The sequence below is a fragment of the Coregonus lavaretus genome, assembly GCF_964263955.1.
Source record: "Coregonus lavaretus genome assembly, chromosome: 19".
In the NCBI taxonomy this organism is placed as follows: Eukaryota; Metazoa; Chordata; class Actinopteri; order Salmoniformes; family Salmonidae; genus Coregonus; species Coregonus lavaretus.
Window position 1 is genome coordinate 14,161,950 of NC_140006.1, and position 22,841 is coordinate 14,184,790.

Below are 22,841 nucleotides of genomic sequence, written 5' to 3' on the forward strand. Positions count from 1 at the left end.
GTGTGTGTGTGTGGGGGGGGGGGGGGGCATGTGAAAGTTGCGCCCCTGCTTTAAATAATGTTTACATATTGTTTTACCCACTTCATATGTACAGTACTATGAAAAAGTATTTGACCCATTTCTAATTTTCTAATTTTTTAATTCTAATTACTTTTTCACACAGGGGAATTGGGTGTTGCATAACTTTGTTTATGAAATAAATATGTAATTGTTGTGTTATTTGTTCACTTATGTTCCCTTTATCTAATATTAGGTTTTGGTTGAAGATCTGATAACATTCAGTATCACAAATATGCAAAAGTAGAGAAAATTAGAAAGGGGGCAAATAGTTTTTCATAGCACTGTATATACTGTATTCTAGTCAAGGCCTATCCTATTTAACTATTGCTGTACATATACTATTCTTCAGATATACTACATATTCTATCCATATATTGTGTATATTGTCTACACATCCCATCAAATATACTGTGTATATTCAGTACCAGTCAAAAGTCTGGACACACCGACTCATTCAAGGGTTTTTCTTTATTTGTACTATTTTCTACATTGTAGAATAATAGTGAAGACATCAATACTATGAAATAATGCATATGGAATCATGTAGTAACCCAAAAAGCATTAAACAAATCAAAATACACTACTATTCAAAAGTTTGGGGTCACTTAGAAATGTCCTTCTTTTTCGAAAGTAAAGCAATTTATTTGTCCATTAAAATAACATCAAATTGATCAAAAATACATTTAATGTTGTAAATGGCTATTGTAGCTGGAAACGAAAAAGCGTTAAACAAATCAAAATACACTACTATTCAAAAGTTTGGGGTCACTTAGAAATGTCCTTTTTCGAAAGTAAAGCAATTTATTTGTCCATTAAAATAACATCAAATTGATCAAAAATACATTTAATGTTGTAAATGGCTATTGTAGCTGGAAACGGCTGATTTTTTTATGGAATATCTACATAGGCGTACAGAGGCCCATTATCAGCAACCATTAGTCCTGTGTTCCAATGGCACGTTGTGTTTGCTAATCCAAGTTTATCATTTTAAAAGGCTAATTGATAATTAGAAAACCCTTTTGCAATTATGTTAGCACAGCTGAAAACTGTTGTGCTGATTAAAGAAGCAATTAAACTGGCCTTCCTGAGACTATTTGAGTATCTGGAGCATCAGCAATTGTTGGTTCGATTACAGACTCAAAATGGCCAGAAACAAATAACTTTCTTCTGAAACTCATCAGTCTATTCTTGTTCTGAGAAATGAAGGCTATTCCATGCCAGAAATTGCCAAGAAACTGAAGATTTCGTACAAAGCTGTGTACTACTCCCTTCACAGAACAGAGCAAACTGGCTCTAACCAGAATAGAAAGAGGAGTGGGAGGCCCCGGTGTACAAGTGAACAAGATGACAAATACATTAGAGTGTCTAGTTTGAGAAACAGGCGCCTCACAGGTCCTCAACTGGCAGCTTCATTAAATACTACCCGCAAAACACCAGTCTCAACGTCAACAGTGAAGAGGCGACTCCGGGATGCTGACCTTCTAGGCAGAGTTGCAAAGAAAAAGCCATATCTCAGACTGGCCAATAAAAAGAAAAGAAAAGCAATGTTTTTGTCCATTAAAATAACATCAAATTGATCAAAAATAGTTTTGGGTCACTTAGAAATGTCCTTGTTTTCGAAAGAAAAGCAATGTTTTTGTCCATTAAAATAACATCAAATTGATCAAAAATACAGTGTAGCCATATATTTTCTTTTTATTGGCCAGTCTGAGATATGGCTACACTGTATTTTTGATCAATTTGATGTTATTTTAATGGACAAAAACATTGCTTTTCTTTCGAAAACAAGGACATTTCTAAGTGACCCAAAACTTTTGAACGGTAGTGTATATTTTATATTTGAGATTCTTCAAAGTAGCCACCCTTTGCCTTGATGACAGCTTGAGCACACTCTTGGCATTCTCTCAACCAGCTTCACCGGGAATGATTTTCCAATAGTCTTGAAGGAGTTCCCACATATGCTGAGCACTTGTTGGCTACTTTTCCTTCATTCTGTGGTCCAACGCATCCCAAACCATCTCCATTGGGTTGAGGTCGGGTGATTGTGGAGGCCAGGTCATCTGATGCAGCACTCCATCACTCTCCTTCTTGGTCAAATAGCCCTTACACAGCCTGGAGCTGTGTTGGGTCATTGTCCTGTTGAAAAACAAATGATAGTCCCACTAAGCGCAAACCTGATGGGATGGCGAATTGCTGCAGAATGCTGTGGTAGCCATGCTGGTTAAGTGTGCCTTGAATTCTAAATAAATCACAGACAGTGTCACCAGCAAAGCATCCCCACACAATCACACCTCCTCCTCCATGCTTCACGATGGGAAGCACACATGCAGAGATCATCCGTTCACCTACTCTGCGTCTCACAAAGACACGGCAGTTGGAACCGAAAATCTCACATTTGGACTTATCAGACCAAAGGACAGACTTCCACTGGTCTAATGTCCATTGCTTTCTTGGCCCAAGCAAGTCTCTTCTTATTATTGGTGTCCTTTAGTAATGGTTTATTTGCAGCAATTTGACCATGAAGGCCTGATTCACGCAGTCTCCTCTGAACAGTTGATGTTGAGATGTGTCTGTTACTTGAACTCTGTGAAGCATTTATTTGGGCCGCAATCTGAGGTGCAGTTAACTCTAACGAACTTATCCTCTGCAGCAGAGGTAACGCTGGGTCATCCTTTCCTGTGGCGGTCCTCATGAGAGCCAGTTTCATCATAGCGTTTGATGGTTTTTGAGACTGCACTTGAAGAAACTTTCATAGTTCTTGACATTTTCCGGATTGACTGACCTTCATGTCTTAAAGTAATGATGGACTGTAATTTCTCTTTACTTATTTGAGCTGTTCTTGCCATAATATGGAATTGGTCTTTTACCAAATAAGGCTATCTTTTGTATACCAAACCTACCTTGTCACAACACAACTGATTGGCTTAAACGCATTAAGGAAATAAATTCCACAAATTAACTTTTAACAAGGCACACCTGTTAATTGAAATGCATTCCAGGTGACTACCTCATGAAGCTTGTTGAGAGAATGCCAAGAGTGTGCAAAGCTGTCATCAAGGCAAAGGGTGGCTACTTTGAAGAATCTCAAATATAACATATATTTTTATTTGTTTAACACGTTTTTGGTTATACATGATTCCATATGTGTTATTTCATAGTTTTGATGTCTTCACTATTGTTCTACAATGTAGAAAATAGTAAAAATAAAGAAAAACCCTTGAATGAGTAGTTGTGTCCAAACTTTTGACTGGTACTGTCTATATATTTATTCTCCGGACTCCGACATTGCTCGTCCTAATATTTCTATATATTTCTTAATTCCATTCTTTTACTTTTTAGCTTTGTGTGTATTGTTGTGTATTGTTAGATATTACTGCACTGTTGGAGCTAGGAACACAAGCATTTCGCTACACCCACAATAACATCTGCTAAATATGTGTGTTGCGACCAATAAAATTTGATTTGATTTGAAGTTAGCGAAACAATACCATGTAATCAATAGTTAACACTCCCGCTATGGGTAAAGTATATCTACATAAAAAAAAGTTGATAAAACATTTTATTTTGGCCTGTTATTTTATTTCCATGACGGTCTTCATCCAAAACCGTCAATGTCATGGTTATCCAATTACCGCCACAGCCCTAAGCATGACCCTCCCCCATTTTCCTCCAGGTACCCATTCTGTACATTTCAATCCATCCCTAATGGATGAGAGTTGTAGTTAACACACTGGGCAGAATTAGGCTAATATCACCAATTACCATGTAAAAACCCACCAGCAGAGCACTCTTCACTCAGGAGATCAGTCCCTCTATGTCAACACAATTAAAATGCATTAGAATTCAATAACAGCATTGCAGACACTGTATACCTATAACCCCTTGTCTACAAATAGAATAAACCAACTAGTACTCACATGCCCAAACACAAACCCACTCCGCAAACAGACTTCAAAATGTATATCTAGGTGACACACTCATACAATAAGCATTCTGTAATGCATACTGTATAAAACTTTGAGCGCTTTCACATATCCCCTTATGATCCGGATCCTGGAGCGTTTGATACCCTGATCCGTGCTATAAAGCATGTGTGAAACGCAAACAAACCCTGGCTGAAACTAATCCTGGACCTGTATGAGTAGTGGGTCCAAGATCCAGGACCAGAGTACCAGGTATTGTGATGCGGCAGCGCGAGTCACGTGGAACCTTTTAACCCATTGTAAACAAGCTAGCTCGCTAACATCATGTAGAATGTGCGTCTTGCTAATCGCACCCTGAAACGGTTATGTTCAGGTCTTGTGAAAGCAAAACGTTTTCTGTAGAGTTCTCACAAAAGCTCCAGGAAACCGAACCAGGGTACCGAATTTCATGTGTGAAAACGCCCTTAGTGATTACTAGCTTGCAGGCTGTCAATCACGTAGTGAGGCAACAGGGGACTCAATAGAAGACTTTCCCCATCTTCCTCAGGGACCCTGGGTTGACACCAAAGCCCCCCAAAACACACAGTAGATTTGAGTGAAGAGACAGGTCCTCTGAGCCTTTTTAATCTCCGCCTTTAATAGTTCACAAACCTTTTCTGACATTTCCCTTTGAACACACGTCTTTTTGTTTTTCCTCCTTCAGAAAGTATCATTTAAGGCGGTTGCTACAGTCTGTTGGATGCACATAGACTCTGGCAGTCTGAATACATTTGAATGGAGCTTGAACTGGATTAACTGAGAGGGAGCAGGAGGGGACACACAGAGAGAAGGAATAGGGGAACGGAGATAGGGGCGAATGGGAGGGAAGGGAGAGGAGGGAATATGGGGAGAAGAGACTGAGGCGAATGGGAGGGAGGCGAATGGGAGGGAGGTGAAAGGAAGGAATATGGGGAGGGGGCGATGGAGAGGGAGGTGAGAGGAGGGAATACAGGGAGGGGGTAGATAGAGAGGGATCGGTATGCATGACAGAGAGTGTGAGGGACTGAGAGGGGGATTGAAGGAGGGAGAGAAAGAAAGCGCTGTGGGGATACACACTGTAAAGAGGTTTGAAGAGGGAGAAAATGGTTGGGAGCAGAGAGGGAAGGAGTGCGTGCACACCAAGTGGAGAGCGAGAGGCACTCACCTGTCTGTGGGTCCACAGAGAAGAACTGCTGTCCCTGCACAAGTGTGTACACCAGCCTGGCACTGTTGCCATAGGTTGGGTCATCAGCATCTGTCGCTGTCACCTGGATTATAGAAGTACCTGAGGGAGGAGGGAGAAAGCAGAGCAGCGTTAAAACAACATAACACACACACATACACACACACACTGCCCAGACACAGCAGTACATTAGCACACCACAACAACCAGAGAGCCAAATACTGACTGACTGACTGGCTGGCTGGCTGGCTGGCTGGCTGACAACTCCTACCTCTCTATTTCTCCATCTCTCTCTCCCTCTCGCTCTCTCATACCCCCTCACTCTCTTTCGGCAGCAGTGTGACAAATACTTTATTCACTTTCTTTCTCCCCTGCTGCTCACCTTCTTTCTCTCTTGATTATGTCTGTCTCACTTCATTTCTCTTCATCTCCGTCTCCAATTCCCTTTTGCTCCCTTTCTCAATCTCTCCGTCTGTCGGTTGCCCCCCTTGTCTCCCCCCTGACTCCCTCATGTCCTGAATCCCTGCCTCTCCTGACAGATATGGACTTTTTTCCCACCAAATAAATCAAAGACCGTCAGCTTCATGTGAGAAATTGAAATTGTAGCAAAAAAATATATATACAGTTTGGAAAGAAGAACTACGTTTCCCATGGGGCACTGGGCTGACAAGCTCTGAGGGTAGAAGGGATTTGTGGGAGCAGCTGTTGCTGTTTTCTGACATCAAAGCCCTGACAGTGTCACCGGGAGAGAGAGTGAGGGAGGGAGGGAGGGAGGGAGGGAGGGAGGGAGGGAGGGAGGGAGGGAGGGAGGCGAGGGAGGGAGAGAGGCGAGGGAGGGAGAGAGGCGAGGGAGGGAGGGAGGGAGGGAGAAACTGGTTACTGATCTATCACAGGTAGTTAACAGGCAGAGGAAAGGCAAATGGAAGATGGAGAGAGAGAGAGAGGAAGGGCGAGAGGAGCAATTGTTTTGAGGTACGCGGCAGTACAAGAATGATCAGATAGACAGATCAAACAAGTTTGACTGTGGGGTTTGACAGAACAAGCACAAGAGAGACAGAAACCTTATGATATGCAGGCTGCTAAAACACAGTCACAATTTGGAGTGATGATGCATTCAGACTGAGATGTATTACCAGTGAATGGATACTGTGTGAATACCATAGTGGATCATTTCCATGTGAAATACTGTAATGCTAAAGCAGTGGTAGAAATCAAATCCTCGTATCCACTTAAAACTAGACTTAGGGCTGAAATTCACAATCAGGGGAAGCAAACTCAATCTCGATTCATAGTGAAAGGAGATGATGAAAGATATCTCAACCAATCTCTTCAACAAGCTGACTTGGTGTCAGTGTGACTACTATCATTATCCCATTCCATCACCACTGTGGCATTGACGGTGGAAGATATTACCAGTTTTATGTAACAGTTCTTTGATAAGACTCTCACGCGCCGCTAGGTGCTAGTCTCGCAACAAACCATTGTGCATTTTGAAAAACACCTTGGTAAATATCGAATCCAGGTAAATATTGAAGCCATGATTGACTGAACATCTCAATCTGAGACCGAGCTTTGAAAAGCAAGCACACATCAAAATGGGTAAAATTATTATTAAAGGTAGCAAGCAGCAGCAGATTAAAAAAGACAACGGCACCCCTGCAGTACCTATGTTGGCCATCTCAGGCACTGTGGCGCTGTAGGGCCCTTCCTCAAACAGAGGTGGGTTGTCGTTGATGTCCTGCACTCTGATGATGAACGTGGATGAGGGCTCCAGGGCCCGGTCGGTCTGCCGGTCGGTTGCTGTGGCGATGAGGCGGTACTCGTCCTTTTCCTCGCGGTCCAGGGGCTTGGTGACGTGGATGTTGCCCGTCTTCTCGTCAATCACAAACACCGCCCCCGCCCCCTCGCCCCTCAGCACGTACTTGGTGCGCCCATCACCTCTGTCCATGTCAGTGTGCAGCTGAGAGAGAGAGATAGAAGGAGAGAGAGAATGAGATATATAGAGGAAGAGGGGTTAACACAAGCTATAAAATAAAAGAGAAAGAATCAAAGAGAAATAAAGGGGATTATACACAGTGCTTGAGGACATGCGTTTGTCTGAGGACGAGAACACTGGAACACATCCAAACAAACACCCTCTCATCTATTCAGATCCGTCCATGGGGCAATGGCCATGAACTAGGATAATCATAATCTCAATATCCATAATAATGCACCAGCTCAACTGGGCATGCTATTCTCACAAACAGTTCTCTCTGAAAGCTCTTCAAACTGTGAAATACAGTTCCCTACTGCTGCAACGATGAATGAAAGTAGACATTTAGCACATATTAAGTTGAGGTCTAATCAATTATTCTCCTACTACTGAGAGTGTATTAAGGAGGACCAGGTGTCGCAGCGGTACATGCTGTATTGATCCCAACTGCTGCTGGCTTATTGGATCAGCCCTGGCTGGCTGGTGGCTGGGGCTCTCTCAAGCGGAACGGGGTAATAGCAGAATAGGCCCTCCATCTCCCCCCTCAACGGTTTGCCTGGCCCTGCTCAGGGGATGTGCTCCGCACATCAGCATTCATTCTCATTACCGCTCAAACGTGGACGGAATAGGAACCCTGACAACAGAGCGCAAAATTTGCCTCACTCCAAAAAAGTGTGACATTGCAAGAAAAGTGTGAGTGGGGAGTGCTTGAAAGCATTGTTGCACGGCAACAGCTAAGCACATTTGCTAAATGAAATGAAAATGGATACTCTGAATCAAAATATTCATTAGGTTTTTACATATCCCCATTTCAAGGGGAAAAATTGTATGTATGACCTCCCAGGAGGTAAACAATTCACATTGATGTTGACAAGACTGTTTGCACCCGTTAACCAAATATAACCTTTTTATACAGTGGGGGAAAAAAGTATTTAGTCAGCCACCAATTTTGCAAGTTCTCCCACTTAAAAAGATGAGAGAGGCCTGTAATTTTCATCATAGGTACACGTCAACTATGACAGACAAAATGAGGAAAAAATCTCCAGAAAATCACAATGTACGATTTTTAATGAATTTATTTGCAAATTATGGTGGAAAATAAGTATTTGGTCAATAACAAAAGTTTCTCAATACTTTGTTATATACCCTTTGTTGGCAATGACACAGGTCAAACGTTTTCTGTAAGTCTCCACAAGGTTTTCACACACTGTTGCTGGTATTTTGGCCCATTCCTCCATGCAGATCTCCTCTAGAGCAGTGATGTTTTGGGGCTGTCGCTGGGCAACACGGACTTTCAACTCCCTCCAAAGATTTTCTATGGCTAGGCCACTCCAGGACCTTGAAATGCTTCTTACGAAGCCACTCCTTCGTTGCCCGGGCGGTGTGTTTGGGATCATTGTCATGCTGAAAGACCCAGCCACGTTTCATCTTCAATGCCCTTGCTGATGGAAGGAGGTTTTCACTCAAAATCTCACGATACATGGCCCCATTCATTCTTTCCTTTACACGGATCAGTCGTCCTGGTCCCTTTGCAGAAAAACAGCCCCAAAGCATGATGTTTCCACCCCCATGCTTCACAGTAGGTATGGTGTTCTTTGGATGCAACTCAGCATTCTTTGTCCTCCAAACACGACGAGTTGAGTTTTTACCAAAAAGTTCTATTTTGGTTTCATCTGACCATATGACATTCTCCCAATCCTCTTCTGGATCATCCAAATGCACTCTAGCAAACTTCAGACGGGCCTGGACATGTACTGGCTTAAGCAAGGGGACACGTCTGGCACTGCAGGATTTGAGTCCCTGGCGGCGTAGTGTGTTACTGATGGTAGGCTTTGTTACTTTGGTCCCAGCTCTCTGCAGGTCATTCACTAGGTCCCCCCGTGTGGTTCTGGGATTTTTGCTCACCGTTCTTGTGATCATTTTGACCCCACGGGGTGAGATCTTGCGTGGAGCCCCAGATCGAGGGAGATTATCAGTGGTCTTGTATGTCTTCCATTTCCTAATAATTGCTCCCACAGTTGATTTCTTCAAACCAAGCTGCTTACCTATTGCAGATTCAGTCTTCCCAGCCTGGTGCAGGTCTACAATTTTGTTTCTGGTGTCCTTTGACAGCTCTTTGGTCTTGGCCATAGTGGAGTTTGGAGTGTGACTGTTTGAGGTTGTGGACAGGTGTCTTTTATACTGATAACAAGTTCAAACAGGTGCCATTAATACAGGTAACGAGTGGAGGACAGAGGAGCCTCTTAAAGAAGATGTTACAGGTCTGTGAGAGCCAGAAATCTTGCTTGTTTGTAGGTGACCAAATACTTATTTTCCACCATAATTTGCAAATAAATTCATTAAAAATCCTACAATGTGATTTTCTGGATTATTTTTTCTCAATTTGTCTGTCATAGTTGACGTGTACCTATGATGAAAATTACAGGCCTCTCTCATCTTTTTAAGTGGGAGAACTTGCACAATTGGTGGCTGACTAAATACTTTTTTCCCCCACTGTAAGTTTCCACTGTCTGCAAAGTTGAGCTGAACAATTCTATATGCATTATGTTTTTACATACTTTATCATTCCTCCTTCCACAACATGATTTCACTGCCAATTACACATAATCATTTCTTAAAATTGAGCAGAGGGTAACACTCCTAGTACTATTATCACTTTATTCCAGAAATTACTAATTAACTCTATGTAAATTACAATGTCTACAAATAAATTGGCAGGCAGTGAAACGATTTTGTGGGAAGGGTGCCGGATTGGGACCTGCAAATAGACCACCACATGGCAGCTCTTTAAGGTTGTCACGGATACTGCACTTATAGTACATCCGGTATTAGTTATTTTGATAGTCTGAACTGGGAGTTCTTCTATCTTCATCCTGGATGTTTTGGTTTGGCCCGATTGGTCTGGACACCAGTGGAGGCTGTGAGGGGAGGATGGCTCATAATAATGGCTGGAACAGAGCAAATGGAATGGTATCAAACACATGGAAACCATGTGTTTGATGTATTTGATACCATTCCACTTATTCCGCTACAGCCATTACCACAAGCCAGTCCTCCCCAATTGAGGTGCCACCAACCTCCTGTGCTACACACTCAGCTGGTCAAGACCACCAGAAGGGAAGGTTCCACACTCACAAAATTAAGCACGTTCAGGGTTCTTAACGAAGGGTCATTAATGGCCTTAACGACGTGGCTTAACGAGGCCCTTAATGAAGCTCCTGCCATCATTACCACAGTGAGTGGTGTCTGTGATGATGAAAGGCCGGCCAATCTCTGGCCCGGGAGGTGAGGAGAAGAGTTCTCTCAAGATGTGCCATCTAACCTGGCCGTCACTGATCAACACACAGTACTGTTTATGGTATAACACAGGGACCTCCATAACACCTTCTAATCTGGCCGTCACTGTTTAACACACAGTATATCAACACAGGGACCTCCATAACACCCTCTAATCTGTCTGTCACTGATCGACACACAGTATTATATGGTACAGCACTGGGGCCTCCATAACACCTTCTAACCTGTCTTCATAACATGAACCATTAGCTTTATATGGGCTCACATTAACTCACATACCTTTTATTTGACCAATAACAGCATAGATTAATGATCTCATCTATCACTACAGTGCTATAACACCAACAACGCTATCATATAGTACACATACCTATTCACATTTACCACAACCAATAACGCCCCTTAACGTCCACTGTAAGAGCCCATAACAGCCAGATACTTCATCAAATCCATTGAAAGAAAAAACAGTCAGCCACTGACCACATCAGAGAAATCACCAACCTCACCACATTATCACCCCTCTCTAGCCTGCCAGAGTGATCGGACTCAGACCTCAGCAGTGGCAGTCTGGTCTGCTACAGTACTGACTGAGGAGCCTGCTACTGTGTATGCAAACCTTGACTCCCAGACCCCTAAATCACTTAAATTACTTATATTATCATAAGGTAATATGCTTATACTCATATACTCAATTTCACATTTTTGCAATAACCATACATCATATACCACAGAAAAAGCACTCCGTGTCAACCTCTAAATCACTTAAATAACTTATAGCCGTATACTCAATTTCAAATTTCTGCAGCACAATAAATCATAAAAACGTAAGAAAATCAATTTTGCATCTGCGCATTAGGCTAATGAATATGTTTTCCTCAGCACACATTCTGGGGGGCTGGAGTAGAAGGGGAAAGCATGGTTATGGGAAATTGGTGTTGAATGAAGTAAAAGAGCAATAGCCTCCAGTGGCATGGGGGACTAAAGACATCGTTTCACCACACAGGGACTACTGTGGTGTGAGGTTCAATCCCCATCACACCAGGGAGAAGAATCAAAGGCTTTGGAGACAGCGTGAGGGAGGATATCCCTAGATCTTTAACTACATTGTGGAGAATCGTCTCCTCGTGCTCTGTTTGGTGGACTACCACTGTATACATCGTAACTTCAAAGAGCTAGGGTCACATGATCAATGTATACCATGGCTTCACAGAACAAGTGTCTAGACGTCTAGGGCTGTTTCCATATCATTCATACCAACCCACTCCTTTCATGGCCTCTAGGGGGAGTCAATAAGGGCATAGGGGAGAAGGGCACTGTATTGATTTGGCATGTGGCCAACAATAACTTCACTTCAGAGCCAATTTTAAATACAGAATGTGCTCGGAGCCATGTTCTAGACAGCCTCTCTGTGTGTCTTTCTTACCCTAGCAGGACACTTCAAAGTGTAACTATGCCAGAAATGAAACACAGTGCTCCTACAGCGTGTTGTGTGGCCTGGCTGGCCAGAACACTAATCTTAAAGACAGTTGTCTAATGACAGAGGGTTAGGTGGGTCTTCACCCCAGATCACCCTCCAGCTGGCAGGGCCCAGGGCTGGGACTGTGAGCCATGTCCCTCCACCCCTTCCACCCTCCCACCCCCCAGCACCTGCAGCCTGAGGAAACAGCTGAGTGTGGGCCAGGGCTCTGGAGCCATAACAGGGGCTTAAAGAGAAGGGGCCTAATCTACCCAGTGACACATAATTAAAGTCACCACTATGAGATGAGATGCTGTGAGAGAGAGTCTGATCATCATCAGATGCTTTATCCCAGCTGGATACTCCAGATACCCAGCTGGCCCAGAGGGGTAGGACTCTGTTATGTTACTCAGCCCCAACCATCCTCGCTCTACCCCCAGTACCTCCCCTACCCTCTACCACCAGAGGGGCTTAAAACTTCACAAGGGAGACCTGTTTCTTTGTTTCTTTTGGTTTCTTTGACAGGGTTTGAAGTGTGTCTGAGGGTTCAATTCCATCAAACCTGTGTTTAAGTATTTGAGAAATAACATTTTACCTACGGTCTCATTCAATCACATCATAGATTTGGGTTCAGTAAAAATACCAAGCAGACTCCCCTCACCGGAGTTACACTTGGCTTCTGTGATTTTTTTGGTCTGAGTAAAGATCTGGTGTGTCAACAGAACAGCAGGTATGGGTCAGTCATGTACTTAGTGAGCAAGATTTAATCAAGCCTTGTGTTTGGCCTGTATTGGAGTCTTTATATAATGTGGTTGTGTTATGGACAGTTTGTCCTGGTCTGTTGTGATCTAATTCAGTCCTGTCTTAGTGGTTTTAGAGCCCTACCGACCCCCTGCCGACCCCCCCACTTTGGCCAACATGTATTATTCATCAGTATTATTACCAGTCCTTATCACCACAAGCCTCTTTAATAATACTATTACTATTCCCTGCCACCATGATACATTATTCACAACAAAACTGCTGCTTTTAGCTCTAGAGTATGCAAATCCTCCTTTTGATTATCATAATCAGCTGATATCTGAGAGAGAACCGTGTGGTGCTTAGTGCAGATAGTTTTTTATTGCCTAATGCCCACTGATGATGTATACTTCACATCATATTTTTAGCAGGAGGGCAAGTGGCAACGTGGGAAAAGGCCACCGGAGGCCTACTGTAATTCACGGCTGTACATTTAAAGGGCAAATCGCCCACATATATGCCACTGTGTGCAACTGCCAAGAGGACTGCTCCTTGCCAATGGGATTTTAGAGAACGGAAAGAAATGGAAAAAAGGATCCCGAAGCACTGTTTGAATGTTTCCCCAATCACTTTGCATGAATCTGTTTGTGTGCATTGGGTGCATTTGTGTATTTTTGCATTGCATGTACTGCAAATGAGTGTGTGGATCTGTATGTTGGTTATGCATGCATGCTTGTTTGTGTGTGTGTGTGTGTGTGTGTGTGTGTATGTGTGTGTGTATAAAGATGGGCACAGCGCCCTACCCCATTCCTCCCCTCCGACCCGACTCACTGGCCTCCTTCAGGGGCACTGGGGGAAGTGGAGCGGACGGCCATGCAGTCTGACTCTCAGCTCAGAGGCCAGTGAATAAATATTAGCTCAAGGTCACGAGCTGCACTCACACTGGGCTATGCATAATCAGGAGTTCACCCCAGCTAGGGCGTTCACTTCATATAATCACGACTTTAACCATGTGATGTGTTTAATTTGATAAAATCATTGAGTTTAACCTGCATATCCTTTAGCTCCATAATAGCACAATTAACCCCCATGTGGGTTCAACTGTATAATAACATGGCTCACCTGGGTAATAAACCATTTCACATGCTTGTATACTTATGTCACGCCCTGGCTCTGGGGACTATTATATGTTGAGCCAGGGTGTTAGTTTCTATGTTTAATGTTCTATGTTCATGTTCTAGTTCATGTGTTTCTATGTTGGCCGAGGTGGTTCCCAATCAGAGGCAGCTGTGGCTTGTTGTCTCGGATTGGGAACCATACTTAGGCAGCCTGTTTTGCACTTGTCATTTGTGGGATCTTGTTCCGGAGAGGTTTGTGTTTTGTTAACCTTAGGACTTCACGTATCGTTTTGTTATTGTTATAAAGTACTCATTAAAAGATGTACGCATATCACGCTGCGCCTTGGTCCGGTTCATGTAACGATCGTGACAACTTAAGTCACTATTTTACCTCCATACCTATCTTACAGTACATTATATTCTATACGTGTTTTACATATATTTCATACTGTACATGTTAATGGTATGTAATTCTGGTCATGGTTTAAATGTATGTAATCAGTGGGTTATCTTGGGGTAAAATGGTGGTACACCATGACGGGTATCATTGTGAGTTTCTCCAAGTAAAATACTCCATTCTCCACATTAGCGACTTAGCTATGGTAATGCTTTAAATTCATACACTCACTTTGCAGATTTACTCGACATTATTCTGTGATTAAACATAGGCTATAAAAAGAGAAAGGAAAGCAGAAGAAAGGGAGAGAAAGGCAGGCTTTTGTACGCTTTGAATTTCACCTTTAATAGACACTACAGTTTTTCCTCATGCTCTCTCCCTTTCTCTCTCTCACACTCCCCGCTCTCTCTCAGCTCCCACTCAGCACAGAAGTTGTTTGAATTTGCTCTCCACGGTTTTTTAAAATATTAAACAACTCTCTCTTGTTTGCTCCACTCCCTCTCCCTTCCCTCCTTTCTTTATTCTCTCCATGCACACTGCCTCTTCCCTTTTCTTACTTTTACTCCTCTCTCCTCTCTCTCTCTCCTCTCTCTCTCCCTCCCTCCCTCCCTCCCTCGCTCTCTTATCTGGTCTCTCCCCCCTCTCTCTCTTTTCTCTTCTCCCTATCTCTCTGTGTCTCTCTCTCTCCCCCCTCTCTCTCCTCTCACCCCCTCCCTCTCTCCTCTTGTCGCCATTCTCTCTGTCTTGCTGAGTAGGGTTGATAGACTGAGGTCAACTCTAGAACATGGATGCTCCTTTCTTTTACCCTCACATGCTCTTCCGCTCTGTTAGTTGTAAGCCATTAACCTTTACACACTTTCTTCCCTAATTTTCCCTCTCTGCATATCCTCTCTGCTTAAACACTTCTCCCGCTCCCTCCTTCTTTCCATCCCTCCTTTCCCCTCTCTCCATCCATTCTACCTTTTCTGGTCTCCAAATCTGTCTTCGCCCCAGTCTCATTCCATCGTCCCCTGATCCCCCTCCTCTCTCTATCTCTCCATCTCTCGCTCCCTTCCTCCCTCCTCTATCTCTCTCGCCTATCGCTCTCTCCCTCCCTCCTCCCATCGCTCCGTCTTCCTCCTCTGTCTCTAATTGCTCTCTCCTGCTGTGCTCCAGCCCAGAGGCTAAATGACATTCCCAGGGAGAGAGGAAACGTGAGAAAACACAAAGCAGTTTGGAATGAGACATTTTAGGATTATAATTGATGAGCTTCCTGCCAGCAGGTGTGTGCTGTAACTGTTGCCCCCCTTCGAGCGCTCCTTTTCTCTTTAACTCGCCTGTTTTCTCTCTGTCTTTTCCTCGGGCTTTGTGCATAATAAGTTCCTTGTACATGTGTATATTGGTGTTTCATGACTTTGTGGGGGCATTTGTGACCTATTTGTGTGTGGGTGTGTGTGTGTGTGTGTGTGTGTGTGTGTGTGTGTGTGTGTGTGTGTGTGTGTGTGTGTGTGAAAGTGTGTGAAAGTGTGTGTGTGTGCGTGCGTTTGTGTGCACAGTGGCTGCTGAGTTAAACCAACATGTCGGTCTCCATTTAAGGGACAAGGAGGAGATGGCCCTCCATTCACAGCCAAGGAACAAGGAGCTGTGCCACACTGAGGTCCAGAGAAACACACAGCCCTGCAAAACCCCTGTGACAGCCACCAAATACCACTGCCAACACAACAAAGACTACTTCCCCTGCCCACACAAGCTGGTAGAGCACGGCGCTTGTAACGCCAAGGTAGTGGGTTCGATCCCCGGGACCACCCATACACAAAAAAATTTATGCACGCATGACTGTAAGTCGCTTTGGATAAAAGCGTCTGCTAAATGGCATATTATATTATTATTATATTATTATATACTATCACCACCAACATATAATATACTTGAAACTTCCTCTCACAAGCCTGATTGGTTCTCGTCTTATGGAATGCAGAAGCGTTATAAAAATCCAATAACATAAAGGTTCAGAACACGTGTAATGTAATTTCTTTTTACAGAAAGATCAGTTCAGAATGTTGTGTGTGCATGGAGAGTATTTGTGATCTAAGGAGGTTGTTTTGGGGAACAGGGATCTTATGAATAGTGATCAAATCTAGCCAGACCATCTCTTATTGCACACCTGGTTTACCAATGATACGCTCCAGCCAGCTAGAGGGGTTTGAGAGTCATACAGGTGAATGACAGCTCAGACAGCATCGATAGAATATGCACTGGGCTCAGCAAATATATACTTTTAAAATGCCATTTCAGCTTAGTGAGGCTCACACAGAGAGATGAGAGCATTGTTAGAGTTCATTCGAGCACTACTGAGGCAAACACAAACCTTTGCTACACTCCTCTCTACTCTGTATTCTATCAGTATTCTGTTTCACACTCGCACTGTTCAAATCTGAAAGCCCCATTACAGAACATGTGATGACAACGTCAATTAAATTCAGAATTATCACAGGGCTGAAATGCTGGCTCCACCAGATGAACATAGACATCCAGTGCTGTGCTGTGTACAGACTTTCTGCCGTCAAGGAACTGTGGCATTCACCATGTTTTATGTACAACAATCAATGTTTAAGGCATGAGTTATATACAGCTCTGGAAAAAATTAAGAGACCACTGCAAAAATATAAGTTTCTCCGGTTTTACTATTTATAGGTATGTGTTTGGGTGAAATTAATATTTTTTGTTTTATTCTATAAACTACTGACAACATTTCTCCCAAATTCCAAATAAAAATATTGTCATTTAGAGCATTTATTTGCAGAAAATGACAACTGGTCAAAATAACAAAAAAAGATGCAGTGTTGTCAGACCTCGAATAATGCAAAGAAAATAAAAACAACACAATACTAATGTTTTAAATTAGGAAGAGTTCAGAAATCAATATTTGGTGGAATAACCCTGATTTTCAATCACAGCTTTCATGCGTCTTGGCATGCTCTCCACCAGTCTTTCACATTGATGTTGGGTGACTTTATGCCACTCCTGGCGCAATAATTCAAGCAGCTCGGCTTTGTTTGATGGCTTGTGACCATCCATCTTCCTCTTGATCACATTCCAGAAGTTTTCAATGGGGTTCAGGTCTGGAGATTGGGCTGGCCATGACAGGGTCTTGATCTGGTGGTCCTCCATCCACACCTTGATTGACCTGGCTGTGTGGCATGGCGCACTGTCCTGCTGGAAAAACCAATCCTCAGAGTTGGGGAACAATGTCAGAGCAAAAGGAAGCAAGTTTTCTTCCAGGACAACCTTGTACGTGGCTTGATTCAATGCGTCCTTCACAAAGACAAATCTGCCCGATTCCAGCCTTGCTGAAGCACCCCCAGATCATCAACGATCCTCCACCAAATGTCACAGTGGGTGCGAGACACTGTGGCTTGTAGGCCTCTCCAGGTCTCCGTCTAACCATTAGACGACCAGGTGTTGGGCAAAGCTGAAAATTGGACTCAACAGAGAAGATAACCTTACTCCAGTCCTCTACAGTCCAATCCTTATGGTCTTTTTTAAACCTCAGCCTGGCTCTTCTTTGCTTCTCATTGATGAAGGGCTTTTTTCTAGCTTTGCATGACTTCAGCCCTGCCCCTAGGAGCCTGTTTTGAACCGTCCTCACTGTGTGCACTTCACCCCAGCTGCCGTTTGACTTTCTTTTTGTAGGTCACTTGATGTCATCCTACGGTTGTTGAGTGACATTCGAATGAGTTGGTGGTCATCCCGGTCAGTAGAGAGTCGTTTTCACCCTCTGCCGGTCTGTAGCTTTGTTGTCCCCAATGTCTGCTGCTTGACCTTGTTCTTATGAACCGCCATCTTTGAAATTTTATGGATGGAAGCAACCTGACGCTCACTGTATCCCTCTGCCAGTAAAGCCAAAATTGAACCCTTCTTTTCCTCACTCAAAACTTTCATTTTCAACTCTTTTGGCATGGTCAATAGTTATTTTTTGATTAATATTACTTTTGAGGTACTATTAGCACTGTTTTTGCCATCCAGCTGGTCCTATTGCAAGAGGATAGTGATGACCACAGCAGTGGTTTTTATACTTTTCCTCGTTAAATAAGATTAGGTTCAGGTGATCACCTAATCAGTACCTAATTCAGTAGAATGGGGTGTGCCTGTGTTGGAATTCAACAGACAATGGAATGGCTGTCATACATGCTGATTTAAGAAACATCTTTTTTTCCAGAGCTGTATAGCAGTACAGTGAGGTCTGGAATTATTGACACCCTTGATAAAGATGAGAAAAATGACTGTATAAAATAAATAATTCAAATACTGAGCTATATCGTATGCTCAAAAAAATTGGTAAATTATATTATTTTATACTAATACAATTGCTCAGAGAAATAGATTTTGTTTAACAAGCAATATCTAATTTCGACGCCAAACCCACCACTGGTGTGTGTGGCCAAAGAGCTCTATTTTCATGTCATCCAACAGATGTAAACGCCTGGAGTTTGCTAAACGGCATTGGCACTTGGATTGGAACCGGTGCTTTGGTCAGATTACATGGAAATAGAGCTCTTAGGCCACACACACCAGTGGTGGGTTTGGTGTCTAAATAAGAATGCATAAGTAGAATATAACCCCATACCTACTGTAAAATATGGTGGTGGATCGTTGATGTTATGGGGCTATTTTGCTTCTACTGGTCCTGGGGTTCTTGTTAAGGTCAACAGCATCATGAAATTTACCCAGTACCTGGTTTTCTCTGCCAGGAGGCTGAAACATGGCCTTAGGTGGATCTTCCAGCAAGACAATAACCGCAAGCACACATCAAAATCCACAAATCACAAAATCAACATTTTGCAATGGCTATCTCAGTCTCTGGACTTGAAGACCATTGAAAACCTGTGGTTTGAATTGAAGAGGGCAGTCCATAAGCACAGACGAAGGATATCAAGGATCTGGAAGGATTCTGTATGGAGAAATGGTCTAAGATCCCTCCCAATGTGTTCTCCAACTCATAAAACATTTTAGGAAAAGGCTCAGGGCTGTTATCCTCACAAGGTGAGGTATTGAAAGGTATTGAAAACAGGGGTGTCAAACATTTTGACCCCTACCTTTTTGAGAAAAAAAATATTACTTGTTAAACAAAATCTATTTCTTTGAGCAATTGTATTAGTATACAATAATATCATTTCCCGATTTCTTTGAGCATACACTATAGCTCAGTATTTGAATTATTTATTTTATACAGTCTTTTTTTGCTCATGTTTATCAAGGGTGTCAATCATTTCAGATCCTCCTGTATATAGCAATACATAGTAATGTGTGTGTGTGTATGTGTGTGTGTGTGTGTGTGTGTGTGTGTGTGTGTGCGTGCGTACATGTCTGTGAGTCTGTCTGTTTGTGTGTGCGTGTGTGTCTGTGTGTGTATGTATGTATGTGTGTGTGTGTGTGTGTGTGTGTGTGTGCGTGTCTGTTTGTCTTTCTTGGCTAAGACCTTGAACTGCAATGCATCTGGCACAAGCACTGGCAGTCTATACAGTATATTCCTCTATGTTCATCATCAGAGTCTCTATCATCTAACCATAATCATCTCTCTAATAAGGAGAAGCAAAGAATCATGTCCCTATTGATCTTCAGTGTGTTGCAGCTGAGTCTGTAGCCTGTACAGCCTGTAGCCTATACTGGGTCAGAGCAGGAAGATTAAACATTCATAATAAGATGTATAAGAGCATTATGCCTGTATGTACAGCTCTGATACACTCTGATATAAATTACACACACAGGCACACACACACACACATACACACACACACACAATTGGTGTTCTGGGAGGACTCCAAGTGTCAGCAATATCATATGGCACGTGTGTGTGGTCTGGCTGTGTTCCCTCATAGAGCTCAATACAATCTGCAGGCATAAATACCTGCTCACCAGAGCATATTGGAACTAATGACTTACAATGCTGGCCATCTGTACCACTGGACATTGAGCTCATGCATTTTGTCCTTGCCCGTTCTGTATCAATTTGGGCAATTTGTCATCCATCATACATCATGTACTAGAAGGCCTGATTGAGGTGCCCATATTAAGCATTCCCTAATTGTAAGTAGGCTACTTACAGACTCCTGTCTCAGTCGGAGAGGGCCCCTGCCTGACTGTCTGTACAGCTAGATATAAACTGTGAAGCAATTTGGCCTAAGCGTTTTTAAAATAGCATCTGCAGACAGTGAGACATTTCCCACAGAGCGAGGCTTCTTCCCCTCTCTCTTTTTCCCTCAGTGCTGTCTGACAGCCCGCAGCACTCACACAGAATCATTACTATTCATTTGCTCAGCAAACTGGCCACACTGACTTATACATTAGCCATCTACACAGCAGCGTATCAACACAGTACAACTATACGGTTAAGTACAGCGAGAGCTTGAGTATGCTCATGGCCTAACCCACATCCACAGTAGTCTTTGAAAACCAATGGAGCAGGATGAGTAGGTTACACAGAGCGAAGGGGGAGAAATACAGCCTCTGGTAGTGTTTTGAGGTGGTAAATGTAGTAGTGATAAATCTATGATTGTACGATGTATCAAGGGCGGCAGGTAGCCTAGCGGTTCAGAGAGTCGGGCCAGTAACCGAAAGGTCGCTGAGTCGAATCTCCGACCCGACTAGGTGAAAATCTGTCAATGTGCCCTTGAGCAAGGCACTTAACCCTAATTACTCCTGTAAGTCGCTCTGGATAAGAGCGTCTGTTAAATGACGTAAATGTAAATCAACCTGATTGAAATATCATTCTACCGGACCTACTGGACTGCTGGCCACGAGTGGGAAGAATTGAAAGGTCCTGACATGGAGTGAAATGAGAGAAAACTTTGACTACTACCTTCGGGATCAGTGACGTAATGAAAAACTGAGCTCATTAATTCTCATGAAGATGTCAATTTCCATTGGTGTGTGTAGATTGGTGCTAGTCATGATTGGTCCCAGGGGCCCGTATGGTTTAAGGGTTTTGTTGAGCCTCAGTGATTAATCTAAGTCTTCATGAGGATTGGAAGGCACCACAGTAGACTGGGCTGCTGTACATTTTACATTTACGTCATTTAGCAGACGCTCTTATCCAGAGCGACTTACAGTTAGTGAGTGCATACATTTTTTTTCATACTGGCCCCCCGTGGGAATCGAACCCACAACGCTGGCGTTGCAAGCGCCATGCTCTACCAACTGAGCTACACGGGACCAATTGAAGGTTTACGACACATACAAAACAAACCCTCCAGCTGCTGAGGACAATGAGATAGTCCCACCAGTGTACATAAAGTGGATTAATGTTAGGGTTGAATTAGGACAGTTCAGAACTGGGGGGGTCTTCAACTCTGGTCCTGGAGTTGGTGTGCAGGCTTTTGTACTTGCCCAGCATTAACACACCTGATTCAACTAATCATGGTCTTCTGTCAGGACCACAATTAGTTGAGCCAAGTGTGCCAGTGATAGGGTTGAGAGTGTGGTCCTCTGTAGCTCAGCTGGTAGAGCACGGCGCTTGTAACGCCAAGGTAGTGGGTTCGATCCCCGGGACCACCCATACACAAAAATGTATGCACGCACGACTGTAAGTCGCTTTGGATAAAAGCGTCTGCTAAATGGCATATTATATTATTATATTATATTATTATAGTTGGAGTTAGAGTTAGAGACCCTTGGCTCAAAATAAGTTACACATAAAGTGATTCATAACTCTAATGAATAGTTAATAAAGTTTCCTCTTACCCGTCCGATGAGCACCGGTTCAGGCCCGCTGTACTCTTCAATCACAAAGAACTGGTTCCAGATCCAACTCCTCCTGCTGCGTGACCGAGTCCCCTCCCCATCCATTTGACTACGGCCCTCTTCCTCCTCATCTGACTCCGCCTCTTGGAACACCAGGCCCCGCCCATTCCCGGGATGGGACTCGACTGTCATCCCCCCACTGGCTGCCTTGCCCCAGTGTGGTCCTGGGCGGAGTTTGAGGACATGGCTGCTGTCGATTGGCTCTGTGGCGCCACCTTCAGGGTTTTGAGTGGCACTTGGACTGAGGATTTTGAGTCCTGGTGTGGCTGTGTGAAGAAGACTCTCCTTATGGGAATCCCCTGCCACACTCCGAGTCCCCTCTCCCTGGAGCTGCAGGGTAAACACTGAGGGAGGGCCAGCATTTGTCTGAGAAGAGATGCTTGAGGGGAGATGCTTGGTCGTGGCCGGAGGGTCAGTCTTACTGATGGTCACCTCCCTCTCAGTGTTGAGACTGACCTCATTCATAGGTGTTGGCAGAGGGTGAGAGATGTGTTTGCTCTTCCAAGTGCCTGTACTATCTGCACCCCTCGTCTCAGAGTTGTCTTTTCCCACACCAGAATCTAGAGTGACTTCACTTAAAGTGTGAACAGCCTTTTCTAGACTTGAATCAGGATTTGTGACAGGGTTTATATACGGCAGTGCAGTTTGATTATCCAATGCGAAGTGGTTTTGAGTAACAGCCATATCTTGCTTCTGTAATTTTAGGGCCTCCATCGGGCGATCCACATCAATCAAATCTATCTTTCTGCTTCGGCTGCTCTTGCTCTGAAAATTATTCAGACTCGGAACACTCTGCATCTGTGAGTTCACAATCCTCACCAGGTTCTCTTTTGACAGCAGTTTCAGGACACCATAGCTGCCGGTCACATTTAATTTTCTGGTTGAATCCATAGT

The 22,841-nt window shown here is 43.5% G+C and overlaps 1 protein-coding gene across 1 annotated transcript in view; it reads right to left on the reverse strand.

Moving 5' to 3' along the window:
• The window catches only part of cdh24b (cadherin 24, type 2b), a gene marked incomplete at its 5' end in the record, with an annotated part of 61,222 nt that extends 38,810 nt beyond the window's left edge, over positions 1 to 22,412 (reverse strand). Inside the window, 3 exons of the mRNA XM_084183584.1 lie at positions 5,167 to 5,286; positions 6,850 to 7,144; positions 21,888 to 22,412. Of these exons, the coding sequence (XP_084039710.1) occupies positions 5,167 to 5,286; positions 6,850 to 7,144; positions 21,888 to 22,412 (940 nt within the window). The remainder of the gene's footprint in view (positions 1 to 5,166; positions 5,287 to 6,849; positions 7,145 to 21,887) is intronic.
• Between the last annotated feature and the right edge of the window lie 429 nt (positions 22,413 to 22,841).